Below are 13,764 nucleotides of genomic sequence, written 5' to 3' on the forward strand. Positions count from 1 at the left end.
TGTAGGTTGTGCATAGTAGTGTCAATGAAATTGTGTAACGAAGTGTTGACGAATGCTCATGATTTAATTCTAGCAGGGCACAGTGGCCGCTGGGCTATGGAACACAGAGTTGGGGAAAATTACTGGTTGGTGACACAAAAACAGATGTTGATCCTTACATAAAAAATTGTATCAAATGTGCTCAAAGAGCAAAACTCATTTGTCAAAAGATTACACTGCATAGATTACAGATGCAAAGGGTAGGCATGTGCACTCTACAGTTTGTTCAAATACCATCAGAAAACCATTTTGTGCTAATGATAACTGATCATTTATCATGTTTTCTGTCCAACAGGCAGATACAGTGGCCCATGTGATGATTACCCAATGGATATCAATGTTTGGAACACCCAAGGCAGTGATGGTGGACCAAGGGACAAATTTTGTCAGGTTTTAACAAAGCAGTTGTGAGGATTATTACGCATTAAAAAATTTATAAACAGTGCAATACACACACAGGGAAGCTGATGTGCTGAAAAAGTCCATCATATGGTTGGGAAACTGTTGAGTTACTACATTAACAGTCATCACAATGACTGGGATGCATTACTTCCTTATGTAGCAGTGCCATGTAACTTAAAATTATCCTCCAGTGAGGTGGTTTTTAATCAGCTTTTGAGCTATGTAAGACCCCTCCAGGAAAAGATAATATCATTGGCAAAGAATTTATTGAAAAGTTTAAAAAATATTTCATGCAATGTTAAAAAGATGAAAGCCTTGGAATGATAGGTAAGTAGCCATATTTAAAAATCAGTATTACCAAAGTATCATGATGGACAAAGGGTATGCTAACCGATCCATATTTGCCTGGGAAAGGGAAGGAAGGAAAAAATTAGACAAAAGAAGCAGGTCTCTCGTACACTTATTCCGACATCACTATACACTCAGGACATCAGCAGGACTAATAAAATACAAGAGAATTCCAAAATAACTGAGGATGCAATATGTTTGTGAATTTTATGTGTTTACTTGCTAATTACTAGGGTTGCATGTTTATATACATCATAGTTAAGTTTATGGTTTAGGAGGTACTGAACTAGAATGTGTGTCGTCTTTGTGAAATAGGCTCTTAAATGAACACAAGGAAAACATTTTGTTTAGGTGCTTATTTGAAGGAACTTTTGAGTGAAATCTTATTTGCAATATTGCCAATGGCAGTAAAACATTAGTGCTAAAAAACATCAAAGTTATGTAGTGCAATAGGTTAACTTTTTTGTGAATAACTGATGTGCAAGTAGTTGACCATTTTGTGCAGGCTTGAGCAGCAAGTAGGCTGTTTTAGTGCGCAAGAGTGTGTGTGTGTGTGTGTGTGTGTGTGTGTGTGTGTGTGTGTGTGTGTGTGTGCGTGCGCATTAGTTGTAGGCATTTCACTTTAAGGATAGAGATTTTATGCTTAGTCAGTTTATTCATCTAAGATGAATGGTAGTATTACATAGCACTGTTCTCCAGGCAGGAACTACTATGCAATCAGACCAGGCCAATCACCAGCTGTCCCACACAATGGGTAAACACTGTACCTAGGTCACGTGAATTAATCTGTCCCACTTCCGACCACAACAGAGCGTCCAAAAGAGATAATTACAGAAAAAATGGAATCTTTCCAAAGGAAACAACTGCATTCATTATAATCCATGGTAAACCCAGGGATCATTATTATCGCTTGTTATGAGCATTGAGGTTACTGTGGCATAAAGTATGTAGAGCTACACCATCAAGATTTATTGGTCAATGGCACCTAATACGATATTTCCAGACCAACTTTTCAATTACCAGCCACCGTCGTTGCAACCACAACCCTGAGTATCATCCACACATTAATTTACCTACCGAACATACCCTTTGATATCCCTTCTGATAAAAACTTAACCTACTTGAGTAACTCTTTAGACCCAACCCTGCTTGCTTCGCTTCCTTAGATCAGATATTAGCTGCACAAAATGGCCATGTATCAATGGGACACCTTCTAGTCCACATAAAAAAGTATTGTATAGCATATCATTACCAACTCTTTAACTATAGGAACTTCAATATCAGCTGGCTGCACAGTTCTGTTAACAATTAGTATCGTGTACTGTCACCTCAGACACAGAGTTGCCCAAATCCTACCCAATCCTTACGTTCTTTTAACCTGTGGGTCAATAACAGTCATGCTGGCATGAGTGAAGAAGTGACTCAACCTCAACAAATGAAATAAAAGTTATATAAAAAGGGAAGAACAACACACCAAAGGTAAAAGTGGTGCAAGAAGTGTTTACTCCGAATTTGTGAAGCAGAATGTGAATTGTAGAACTAGTGACAGATGGATCAGTTCCCAGTTGCAGTTGGGCTCTTTAACAGCAATCCAGAGGACCATATTAAACTAAGAAGGGAGGAGATGTAACAGCAAAAACTCCACCACAGATCAGAGCATTAACCAGGCTGCAGTCTTTGCCAACCACCATGGACAGAAATCTGTTGACGCTGCGCCTCCTCACCGTTGGCCACTTTTGCATCATCATCCTCCTCCTCCTCCTCCTCCTCCTCCTCCTCCTCAGCGACAACACCAGCTCCTTTTAATATGTTTCAATGTAACCGAGAAACAAACTTTTTTCCTCAACTGTTAGCACTGGAAGCTGCATTTAAAATGCTTCAGAACCACCCTATCATTGCTGAACAGCTAGGCAGTAATGTAATATGAAATCTGTGTTGGCCAACATCATCTTGACTGCTGCCACTACTGCTGCTGAGACTCAAATTGCTGTCCATCCAGGCACTAAGCAGCTTAGAAGGAAGACTATGACATGCGGTCCAGCCTCCTCACCTCTGCCAAGATACCAATGAAGGACTACTTCACCCTGTACTACTAAGGGTGAGAGAGAGAGAGAGTGATGTGTTCACAGTGCCAGATGTTCTTCACCAGGCTGACCATGCCTGGGCCAGAGTAATGCGAGACTTCTTTACAGCAGCAGCCACGGCAGAACTGCACACTCAGTGCTTCCTCCAAGAAGGTCTGATCAGAGGAAGATGCCCTGGGTAATGCCAAGATGGTGTATTCATCCTGTTGGTCATTAATTCTAGAAGCTTTTATAAACAAACAGCAATAAAGATGTTTTATCTACCAGCCACCTATTCCAGCTGCACTTCTATCCATCTTCAGTAGATAATTGTTACCAACATCCAGCCTTTGCAGCAACCCCGTCACAACACACAAAAGCAACAAATGGCTTGATGAGTGCCGTTTCTTACCCACAGTGGATTAATGTGTTGTTCTTGGATTAGTCACAGGTTGGACAAGAGAGTATTTTGCAATGTCCACAAACCTGTAGTAAAGGTACCCACAGTTTTGCAAAAGATCATCAATATAGCACAAAATAAATTCAGACTGCCTTTGCAGTTAATAAGAATGTTGTGAACAAATCCTAGCAGGCATCATGGGATATAGAGCAAGTGTATGGGCTCACATATTGAGTATAACAACTTTGATCCAGGTAATATGAAGAGTGGAGGGAAGTATACTGATAAGATTACTCGGGGAATATCAACAGGTGCTCTTTTTATTATTCTTGGGATTTGGCCAATGGATTCCATAATACACCACAAATGTGCATTGTACTGGCTAATAAATAAGGACAGAGGGAGTTAATGCCATTGTAGGAGAATATGCAGACAGCAAGTTGGAAATAATGAATAAGTTATTAATATAATGGCAAGGATCCTGGGAAAGCAGTACTACTGCGAGAAAAGTATATGAAATATTTCTTAATGTTAAGGAAAGGTTGTTGATTGGTGAAATTCACCTCTCAAGAGGTTTGGTTCACTCTATAAGTGGACATGGCCCATATCCCACTTACCTAAAGAGGATAAATAATGATAAAGTGATGTTTGTGGACTGACAGTGACTCTTGAGCATATTTTCTTCAAGTGTAATCTACATACAAATTACAAATATCAAAGATGGAGGAGGAGGACAAGGAGGGGAGAGAGAGAGAGAGAGAGAGAGAGAGAGAGAGAGAGAGAGAGAGAGAGAGAGAAAACAGTGCGTGTTATAAACTCACAGGGGCAGTGAATTCTACTAGGTACTGAACAAAAATTATTATCTGCAAAGATGTCAGGAAGTGGATTGGAATTTGATTTGGAAAGATAAGATCCAGCTACAAGAAGAGATTAGGCTTCACAGACAACACACGTGAGATGCCTCTAGGATAGGGAGGAAACAGCAACATGTGTCATGCAGAATGGGATCAGGAGACTGTGCTTTGGTAGAACATGCATATTGTGGACTAACACCCAGATCAAATTACAGTCTTAATTTAGAATTAGCCTAATTTAAGACTTTTTTAATACAAGCAGTTTTTATTTCTGGTATTTGTTATGTTATGTTATTAACAATTTTTTCTTCTCTTTTTCTCATTTATATGACTACTACTACCAGTAGTAGTAGTAGTAGTAGTAGTAGTAGTACAGTTTGCTTTTGTTTCAATGTAGCAAATACAAGTTATGCCAAAAAATAATACACCAATAATTAAATTAGTAAATAGAAGTGTCTGTTCATCTAGTAGCCCCTGGGACACACAACAATACTACTAAACTTAATAATATTATGGAAAAGGAGCTCTGGCTGTACCAATGTTTTTGTCTGTGTGGTTTTATGATACAAACATGTGCAGCACAATTTGTATTCATGAAGGTAATGGGACTGCTGCAATCTTTAGGGAAGGCATCCTGCAGTTGTATGTGCAGCTGTCTCATTGTTCGTATCAGTATGGTTTTCAATATGATGGAAGTACAACTGTCCTAGAGAATGAGTATCTGGAACAGGAGGAAATCACATCTAGAATGGCCATCTCAATTCCTGGAGTTAATATGATTTAATATTCAAGAGATATTCTAAACTGAAATAGTAGAGCCCTAATGCTGTCAACATATACTACTGTTTACCTCAAAAGTACCCTTGTCCAACGGGAGACGTTACTGCAAGCCACATTGGACAGCCTGATCCATTGTGGGCAGAGGTATTGTGCATGGGGTACTGCCCTGTACAAGCACTACACCCCATATTGATGTGTATGTCACTGCAGAGGGGCATCGAACATAGTGTCACTCATAGCCAGTTTTCTGGTAACTCTGTATGTATATCACTGTGTTACATACTATAATATGGTCAGGATATCTCTCAGTGCACACATTAACACCAATCCACATGGGTTATTGTGAATCACAAAGATTCCTACATTTATGGACACAGATGTACATATTATAGATACAATTTTATTATTTCACCAAAAACATTTAGTTTTTGGTAGTTTTTATCATACAAATAACCTAGTAAATGATTCTATATGTCTTTTTTTTTTTAAGCCTGTGACATGATACTTTGAGAAATATAATAGGGGAATTATTTTCAGCCATAATGGCTCTCTTTGTGCACCATGACTGTGTGGGATAATTATTTATTTCAAGTTTCTACTACCAGTCACTTTTTATTTTATGCTTAATCTAACATAATGCAACACGTTTCGAACATTTTCTGTTCATCTTCAGGCGTTTATACATACATACATACATACATACATATAGAGAAATGTTACTTAAAAATAAGCAGTCTTAAACTAGATTAATCTAGAGCTCTTTGTCCACTTTTTTTTTACTGTAGCTGCTGGTGTGGCATTTGGGGGAAGAAAGGGGGGCAGTGTATGGCTAGACATCACTGATTTCGAATTCTAGCCATACACTACCGCCTCCTTCCCCCCAAATGCCACACCAGCAGCTACAGTAAAAAACAATGGACAAAGCATTCTAGATTAATCTAGTTTAAGACTGTTTATTTCTAAGTAACATTTCTCTATATGTAAGTATGTATGTATGTATGTATGTATATCTTATATCTTTCTCCTGTCTCCCTCTCACCATCCCCTCCTCTATCCATGTTAACCCATCCCCATCTATGCTCATCAGCACATGTAGCCCCTGGAATACAGTTTCTATTCCCACAACATGCCTGTCATTCAAGGCAAGCCACTCACCAAGGGCTTGAAAATCATTTATTTGCCCTTAATCTACGGGCCACCATGCAAAGCAAGTCAGTGAAGCAGGCTGATATAAGTCCAACTCAACAAGTGCCTGTCATGCAGGGCAGCCTACAAGTTGGGCCTGGAAAACTTTCTTGTCCTTCACATGTAGGCTGCCCTGCTTCGATTTTGCAGGTCAATACAGTCCCCACACAATATGCCTGTCATGCAGGGTGGCCTATATGCCAGGGGTTTAGAAAAAAACACAGTATACATACATAAAGCTGAGTATGTACTTGAATTAATGAAAGACTAAGGTTTCACGTCCAGTCAATGACATGGTCATTACAGGTGGAGCACAAACTCAAACAGTGGAAAAGTGGGGAAGGAAGTCAGCTATGCCCTATCAAAGGATACATCTTGGCCTTTGCCCTAAGCGATTTAAGGAAATCATGGTAAATCTATCTAGAAGGCTTGGCGGGGATTTGAAATACCACCATCCCAAATAAGGTTGCAGTGTCTTACAACTTTGGCACCTCACAATTCATACATGAATTCATTACACATATTAAACTGTTACTAACATTCCATACACAATATAGGTGCAAAGTATTAACTGGTTTGGAAAAAAGATCAGTTTATACATAACTATAAGCAAACAATTTATATGAATGCCTTATTTTGTTCACATTCAACTTAATTCTAGGTTTAATTTTTACCACAAAATTGAGAGAGAGAAATGGTCTACAAAATTTCTCTGAATTATAAAAGTTTTCAAACAAAATTAATTTCAGCTTCTTTATTACAACTCAAAAATTCTTTACTGTGTATCAGTACATAGCTTCGAGTATTGAAATATAGTTACTCAAACAGAACTCACCATCAATGCCTTGATTATCTGGTACATTGTTTGCTATGACCGACTGAATTTTGCAGCAGACGAATTCAGTAACATCATCTTCATTATCAAATGAACTCAGTGTGCTAGACAGGTTACGCTGCAGCCACTCCCAATCCTTCTCAATTTCCACATGTGTCAGAGAGCATGCAATCACTTTAAAAATAATTTTCATTTAATTAATATTCGCCAAATTTCACTTTTCTGAGGTTATAAAATTAAGACAAAGAGACTCTTGGGCATATATCATGCACTAAGGTTGCTGTATACACTGAAAATTAGCAGTATTCTTTCAACATTCCAACATTAAATATTAAGGTATTTATTTTCAGGCATCTACTTTATTACAGTGGGACATTCAGTATTAAACAGGAGTCTGGAAAGGAGATTCCATGGCACCAATGCTATTCTCTGCAGCTCTATGCTAAGTCTTCAGCCCTCTCAACTATGAAAAAAGAGAATAAACATGTTCGTGGAAGACAACAACTGGATGAACAACAAAAGAAATAAACAGGTGATACAATATGGCTCATAGTAGTTTTAGATTAATTAAAGCGAGTTTTAAAAACCAACCCCCTATTGTTTCTCAAATGGAAACATAGTATCTACTGCCCATTTTGACTTACTGTTGTGGGATATGGATTTTTAATCTGAAAATTACTAAAAAAACTGTGGGTCATCAGCACTTAATAGTGGGAAACATGTTCATAATTACCAATACAAATGCAAAAACGAACAAATGGATCAGGAAACAGAATAATGAAATATTTACTATTAAAAACATTCTTGATCACGATTTATTTATTTATTAAGGTGACCGGTTTCGACCACTACTGTGGTCATCTTCAGACCATTGAGTAGGAACCTCTTTCTACTGGAGAATCACTACTGAGTGATTCTCCAGCAGAAAGAGGTTCCTACTCAATGGTCTGAAGATGACCACAGTAGTGGTCGAAACCTTAATAAATAAATTGTGATCAAGACTGTTTTTAATAGTAAATATTTGTAACTCATTGATCACTGCTACTCCCATAATGTATTCAAAAGTAAAGAATAATGAAAGACACAATTAGTAGCATGAGAGAGAAATACTTCTCATCCCATCTGGTACGTCTCTTCTGACCTGGTGTTCTGAGTGACTTTTCAGTAACTCTTCCCATTTCCTATACCTCAAATCAGTTCTTTTCCTTCATCCCTTCAGCCAGAAGGAGCACTTGATTTCAAAAGCTTAACTCTTATGTGTGTTTTCTCGTGACACCACTTGCTGAGTAAATTTTTTATCTATCCAATTTTATTATATCATTCTAAAATGCATCACTGGTAATTCCCCTACTTTCTACTTTTTGTTTCAACCAGCTTTCAGTTCCTAATATGATTTGGAAGTGACTGCTTTCCACAAGAGGTGCAACTTCTAGGTTTAAGACATTTCATCATTTACCTCTCACATTAAACAACAATATCAGAATTGTGAGTCCCCTTTGATGCAAAACACCTTATTATTTGTTTACATGCAATAAATAAGATTTATAGAAGCTTCTGACAACAGTGATATTTGTCCCCGAAACTAGTTTGGGGAATAAATAAGTAAACAAATAACAAGGCGTTTTGCTTCAAAGTGGACTCACAATTCCGATATTATTGATTATCTATGCAAACATGGACCAAATGGAAGAGTCCCAAGAAAAAGTTATCGACTTTCAGGTTTTCTTTTACACATGCTCACTGCCCCCATCAGTAGAACAAATATGAATCCCATACACTTGAGTATCATTTCTAATACAGGCTCCCACACTGTACAGTTTATTGCTTAATATTTAAAGGAGTAGCCTACACTGGTAATTGTCAAAGCTAACTACTTTCTATGTGCTGGAAGTAGAATTAAAGTATCCACCAATCCTACAGCGACACTGTACCACACAAGCGGCTTTTAGTGAAATTGCATACCTAAGGAATATCGTCTCAGTTATGTGACTAGATTCATTATTTCCTGTCAGAGGTCACAGTTCATAGTAACTGATGGAAAATCGAGTGAAACGGAAGTGAGTTCTTGTATTCCTCAAAGTAGTGTATAGGCCCTTTGCTGTTCCTTATCTATATAAACAATTCAGGGGACAATCAGAGCAGCTGTCTTACGTTCTTTGCAGATGACACTGTCATTTATCGATTAGTGAAGTCATCATAAGATCACAACAAATTGAAATAGAATTTAAAAAATATATTATGTATGGTGCAAAAACTGGCAATTGATCCTAAATAACAAAAAGTGTGAGGTCATCCATGTGAGTGCTAAAAGGAATCCACTAAACTTCGGTTACATGCTAAATCAGTTAAATCTAAAGGCCGTAAATTCAACTAAATACCTAAGAATTACAATTATGAACAACTTAAATTGGAAGGAACACACAAAAAATGTTGTGGGGCAGGCTAACTGAAGACTACATTTAATTGGCAGGACACTTAGGAAATGTAACAGATCTATTAAGGAGACTGCCTACACTATGCTTGTCCATCCTCTTTTAGAATACTGCTGCACGTTGTGGGATGCTTACCAGATAGGACTGACGGATTATATTGAAAAAGTTCAAAGAACGGCAGCAGATTTTGTATTATTGCGAAATGGGGGGGGGGGGGGGGGGGGGGGGGAAGGAGTGCCACTGAAATGATACAGGATGTGGGATGAACAACATTAAAACAAAGGCATTTTTCATTGTGGAGGAATTTCTCACGAAATTTCAATCGTCAACTTTCTCCTTCGAATGCAAAAATATTTTGTTGACACCGATCTACATAGGGAGAAACACACATACAAGGAGTTTTTCACTAAGTATGATCCTGCTGGTACACCACTGCAGTATGCCACTGCCTTCTTCTTACTTAGGTACTGGCACTGCAGCCAGTTGTGAGGCGACGAAGTGCATCATGGAATCTATCCTTGATAACATTTGATTTATTCACATACACAAAGAACTGTTAAATGTGAAAATGGTTTAGTTTAAAAAGTTGTGATAGTAACATACTTAACTTGTGTACCAGACTATGTATTGAACTTTAAATGTTGATTTTGCAAGCTGTGAATAAGAAAATTTCCCACAAAAAGCAAGGATCCAGGATTATGCTCTTGCCTGGCACATTGTTTTAACCTCTAAGTAAGTTTTAGATCATCATACACACTGTTGAAGAGTGAAAGATTCATTACAATGTTAAATGGTTTATCAGACCATGGCAGTAAATTAACATAAAACATTTTGACTGATTTAGATCATAAAACAAAAATTCTACACAACAGAGCCATTACTAGTGATGGTTGGTTGGTTTGGGGGGGGGGGGGGGGGGGAGGCAAACTGCAAGGTCATTGGTCCCTCATTCCAATTAAAATAATTCCACAAGGGTCGAAGTAAAACAATCAATACACACAAAACACAGCTGGACGAAAGGAAAAGGAACAACAGAATGGCAACAAACTCTAAAATGGACAAAATTGGAGAAGAAAACTACAGACAGATGCAAGAAACAGGTAGAAGAGAGATTAAAACAAGAAAGCAAGTTACCATGGCTGGCTGACCATGAGAATAAAAAGGAGAAGCAACACACAAAAACCTCCAACCTGAAAGCACTAGGGTGGAGGACACACAGGAACAAAGGAAATGTGCTAAAACTTAAATGATAAAACCCATCCTCACAAATAAAACATAAAACTAAATCAGCAAATGAAGCATTGTCAGATAAAACTAGCAGCAACTTGTCCGGTAACCTAAGATTTTGTCGCAAGAAAGTCAAAGTAGGACAGTACACCAGAATAAGGGCCACTATCAACCAGGCACCGTACCCACGCTGAGGTGGGTCTTCATGGCGAAGGAGGTAGCCATGCGTTGCCCAAGCATGGCCAATGTGGAGACGGCAGAGAACCACAGAATCCCTGCAAGATGCCTGCATGGAGGACTTGCGCACATTAGAAGTCTCCTTAATGGCACGCAGTTTCTTGTGCGTACTGAGATTATGCCATTCCGTCTTCCAAAGCCAAAAAACCTTATGGCGTAATAATGATCGCAGGTCAGAAACAGGGATGCCGATCTCCAGCAGTTTCCATGTAGCCTGTTTCATCAGCCTATTTCATTTCCTGGGATTCCAACGTGGGCTGAGTCCACACAAACACCACAGAATGACTGGACCATTCCAGGGCATACAGGGACTCCTGGCAAGGGTAGCACTGGTCAATAGCTTGTAGGTTGCTCAAGGGGTCAGTACACATGAGAAATGACTCGGCAGGGCATAAGCAGATGTGCTCAAGTGCACAAGATATGGCTGCCAGCTCTGCAGTGAAAACACTGTAGCCATCTGGCAAGGAGTGCTGTTCAATATGTCCTCCATGGACATACGCAAAGTCAACGTGACCATCAGCTATCGAGCCGTCAGTGTAAACCACTTCATGGCCCCGGTGCATTTCAAGAATCGAGAGGAAGTGACACCGGAGAGCCGCAGGCTTAACGGTGTCCTTAGGGCCATGTGAAAGTTTCAGGCAAAGCTTTGGCTGATGTTTACACTATGGAGGTGTACGTGAATGGACATCAAATTTAGATGGTAAAGGTAAGGACTCTAGTTTGGACAGGAGGGAACTGTCGTGAACTGTAATTGTAAGCCCTGGCCTGGGCTGCCGATGTGGGAGATGAACTGCCGTGGGTGGGAAAAGGAGATGGTAATTCGGATGTACAGAACTACAAATGTGTGCAATGTAACTGGCGAGCAGTTGAGCACACCTAACCTCCAATGGAGGGACTCCAGCCTCCACCAGGAAACTGGTCACCAACTCATCCTAAAACCTCCCGTCACTAGGTGAACACCACAGTGGTGCAATGGGTCAAGTAAACGCAACACTGAGGGTGCTGCCAAACCATAAACCAGACTCTCATAATCAAGGTGGGATTGAACAAGGGCTCTGTAGAGCTGCAGCAGCATAGAGCGATCTGCATCCCAGTTGGTGTTGCTCAGGCTTCGGAGGGCGTTGAGGTACTGAAAGCACTTCTGCTTAAGCTGGCCAAGGTGAGGAAGCCAAGTCAATCGCATGTCAAAAACCAGTCCTAAAAATTGATTTGTCTCCACTATAGTGAGTGGATTGTCGAAGGTAAAGTTCTGGGTCCGGATGAAAAGTACGACGCTGACAGAAGTGCACGACACACAACTTTGCGGCTGAAAACTGGAAGCTGTAGGCTACAGCCCATGACTGCCCCTTGTGGATGGCTCCATGTAAATGCCACTCAGCAACACCAGTACTGGTGAAGCAGTACGAAATGCAGAAGTCGTCTGCATACAGAGAAGGTGAGACGAACAGCCCTACAGCTGCTGCTAGACTGTTAATGGCCACTAAAGGTAGAGATAACTCAATAAAGAGCCCTGCAGAACCCCATTCTCCTGGATATGGGGGGACTATGGGAGGCACCAACTTGGACATGGAAAGTACAATGCAACAGGAAATTTTGGATAAAAATTGGGAGCGGGCCTCTGAGACCCCACTCGTATAATGTGGTAAGGATATGTCGCAAGGTGGTGTCATACACTTTTCGTAAATCAAAAAAGATGGCAACAAGGTGTTGTCTGGAAAAGGCTGTTTGGATGGCAGACTTGAGGGGTACAAGATTATCAGTGTTAGAGCGACCCAGACAAAAACTGGCCTGGCACGGAGCCAGTATGCCACGTAACTCCATGACCAAACCTAACCGCCGACATACCATACTTTCCAGCAGCTTGCAAAGAACATCGAGTTTGATGGGCTGATAGCTATCCACATCAAGCAGGTTTTTACTGGGTTTGATCACCAGAATGATGGTGCTCTCCTGCCATTGTGATGGAAAGACGCCATCACACCAGATCCAGTTGAAGATCACGAGGAGATGTCACTTGTAGTCGGACGAGAGATGTTTAATCATCTGACTGTGGATATGAATGGCCACGGATCTGTGTCAGGGCAATGTGCAAGGGCACTGAGGAGCTCATACTCTGTAAATGGGGTGTTATATGGTTTACTGTGGCGTGCAGTGAACGAAAGGACTTTCCTATCCATCTGCCATTCGAGGGTGCATAAGGTTTGGGGGGGAGGGGGAGGGGTAATTCTCTGACCCCGAGGTGTGAGCATAGTGCTCAGTAAAGTGCTTGGCAATGGCGTTTGCATCAGTAGATCACATGCCATTGATGCTAATGCCAGGGACACCTGTTGGGATCCAGTACCCATAAACATGTCTGATCTTCATCCAGACTTGGGGAGGTGATGTATGGCACCCAATGGTTGAGACGTGTCTCTCCCAACACTCCTGTTTGAGTCTTTTTATAGGCTGGCACATGTGGACACGGAGCCATTTAAAAGTTATTAGGTGCTCTAGGGAAGGGTACCTCTTATGTCGCTGTAAAGCCCGCCTACACTCTTTAATGGCCTCAGCAATTTCCAGCGACCACCTAAGGTACTGTCTTTTGCCAGAGGCACGCTAAGGAACAAGGGATCGTGTTTCCCTCCACAGAAAACGATTGTTGTACTGACCTGTTCAACCACCGCATCGATGGCACCCTGTGAGGGAGACTCAACAGTTACAGCAGCAGTGAAGGCTTCCCAATCTACCTTGGCTGAAGCCCGTCTGGGTAGGCAGCCATAGGCATGATGCCAGGGGAGTGACAGGAAGATGGGGAAGTGTTCATTACTACACAAGTCGTCATGTACTCTCCAGCGGATAGATGGGAGAAGGTCAGGACTGTAAACAGAGAGATCAATGGCCGAATATGTGCCATGTGCCACACTGAAACGTGTGGGGGCACCTGTTTTAAGCAGGCAAAGGTCGAGGCAAGTGAGTAGGTCCT

General features: G+C 40.6%; 1 protein-coding gene across 2 annotated transcripts in view; it reads right to left on the reverse strand.

Annotated features, from left to right (window-relative positions):
* Positions 1 to 13,764, reverse strand: part of LOC126183769 (TBC1 domain family member 9) — a 204,245-nt gene that overhangs the window by 170,815 nt on the left and 19,666 nt on the right. For both annotated transcript variants that reach the window (XM_049926012.1, XM_049926005.1), the window contains exon 3: positions 6,907 to 7,080. In XM_049926012.1, coding sequence (XP_049781969.1) covers positions 6,907 to 7,080 — 174 coding nt within the window. The remainder of the gene's footprint in view (positions 1 to 6,906; positions 7,081 to 13,764) is intronic.

The sequence above is a fragment of the Schistocerca cancellata genome, chromosome 1 (genome assembly GCF_023864275.1).
Source record: "Schistocerca cancellata isolate TAMUIC-IGC-003103 chromosome 1, iqSchCanc2.1, whole genome shotgun sequence".
NCBI classification, from domain to species: domain Eukaryota; kingdom Metazoa; phylum Arthropoda; class Insecta; order Orthoptera; family Acrididae; genus Schistocerca; species Schistocerca cancellata.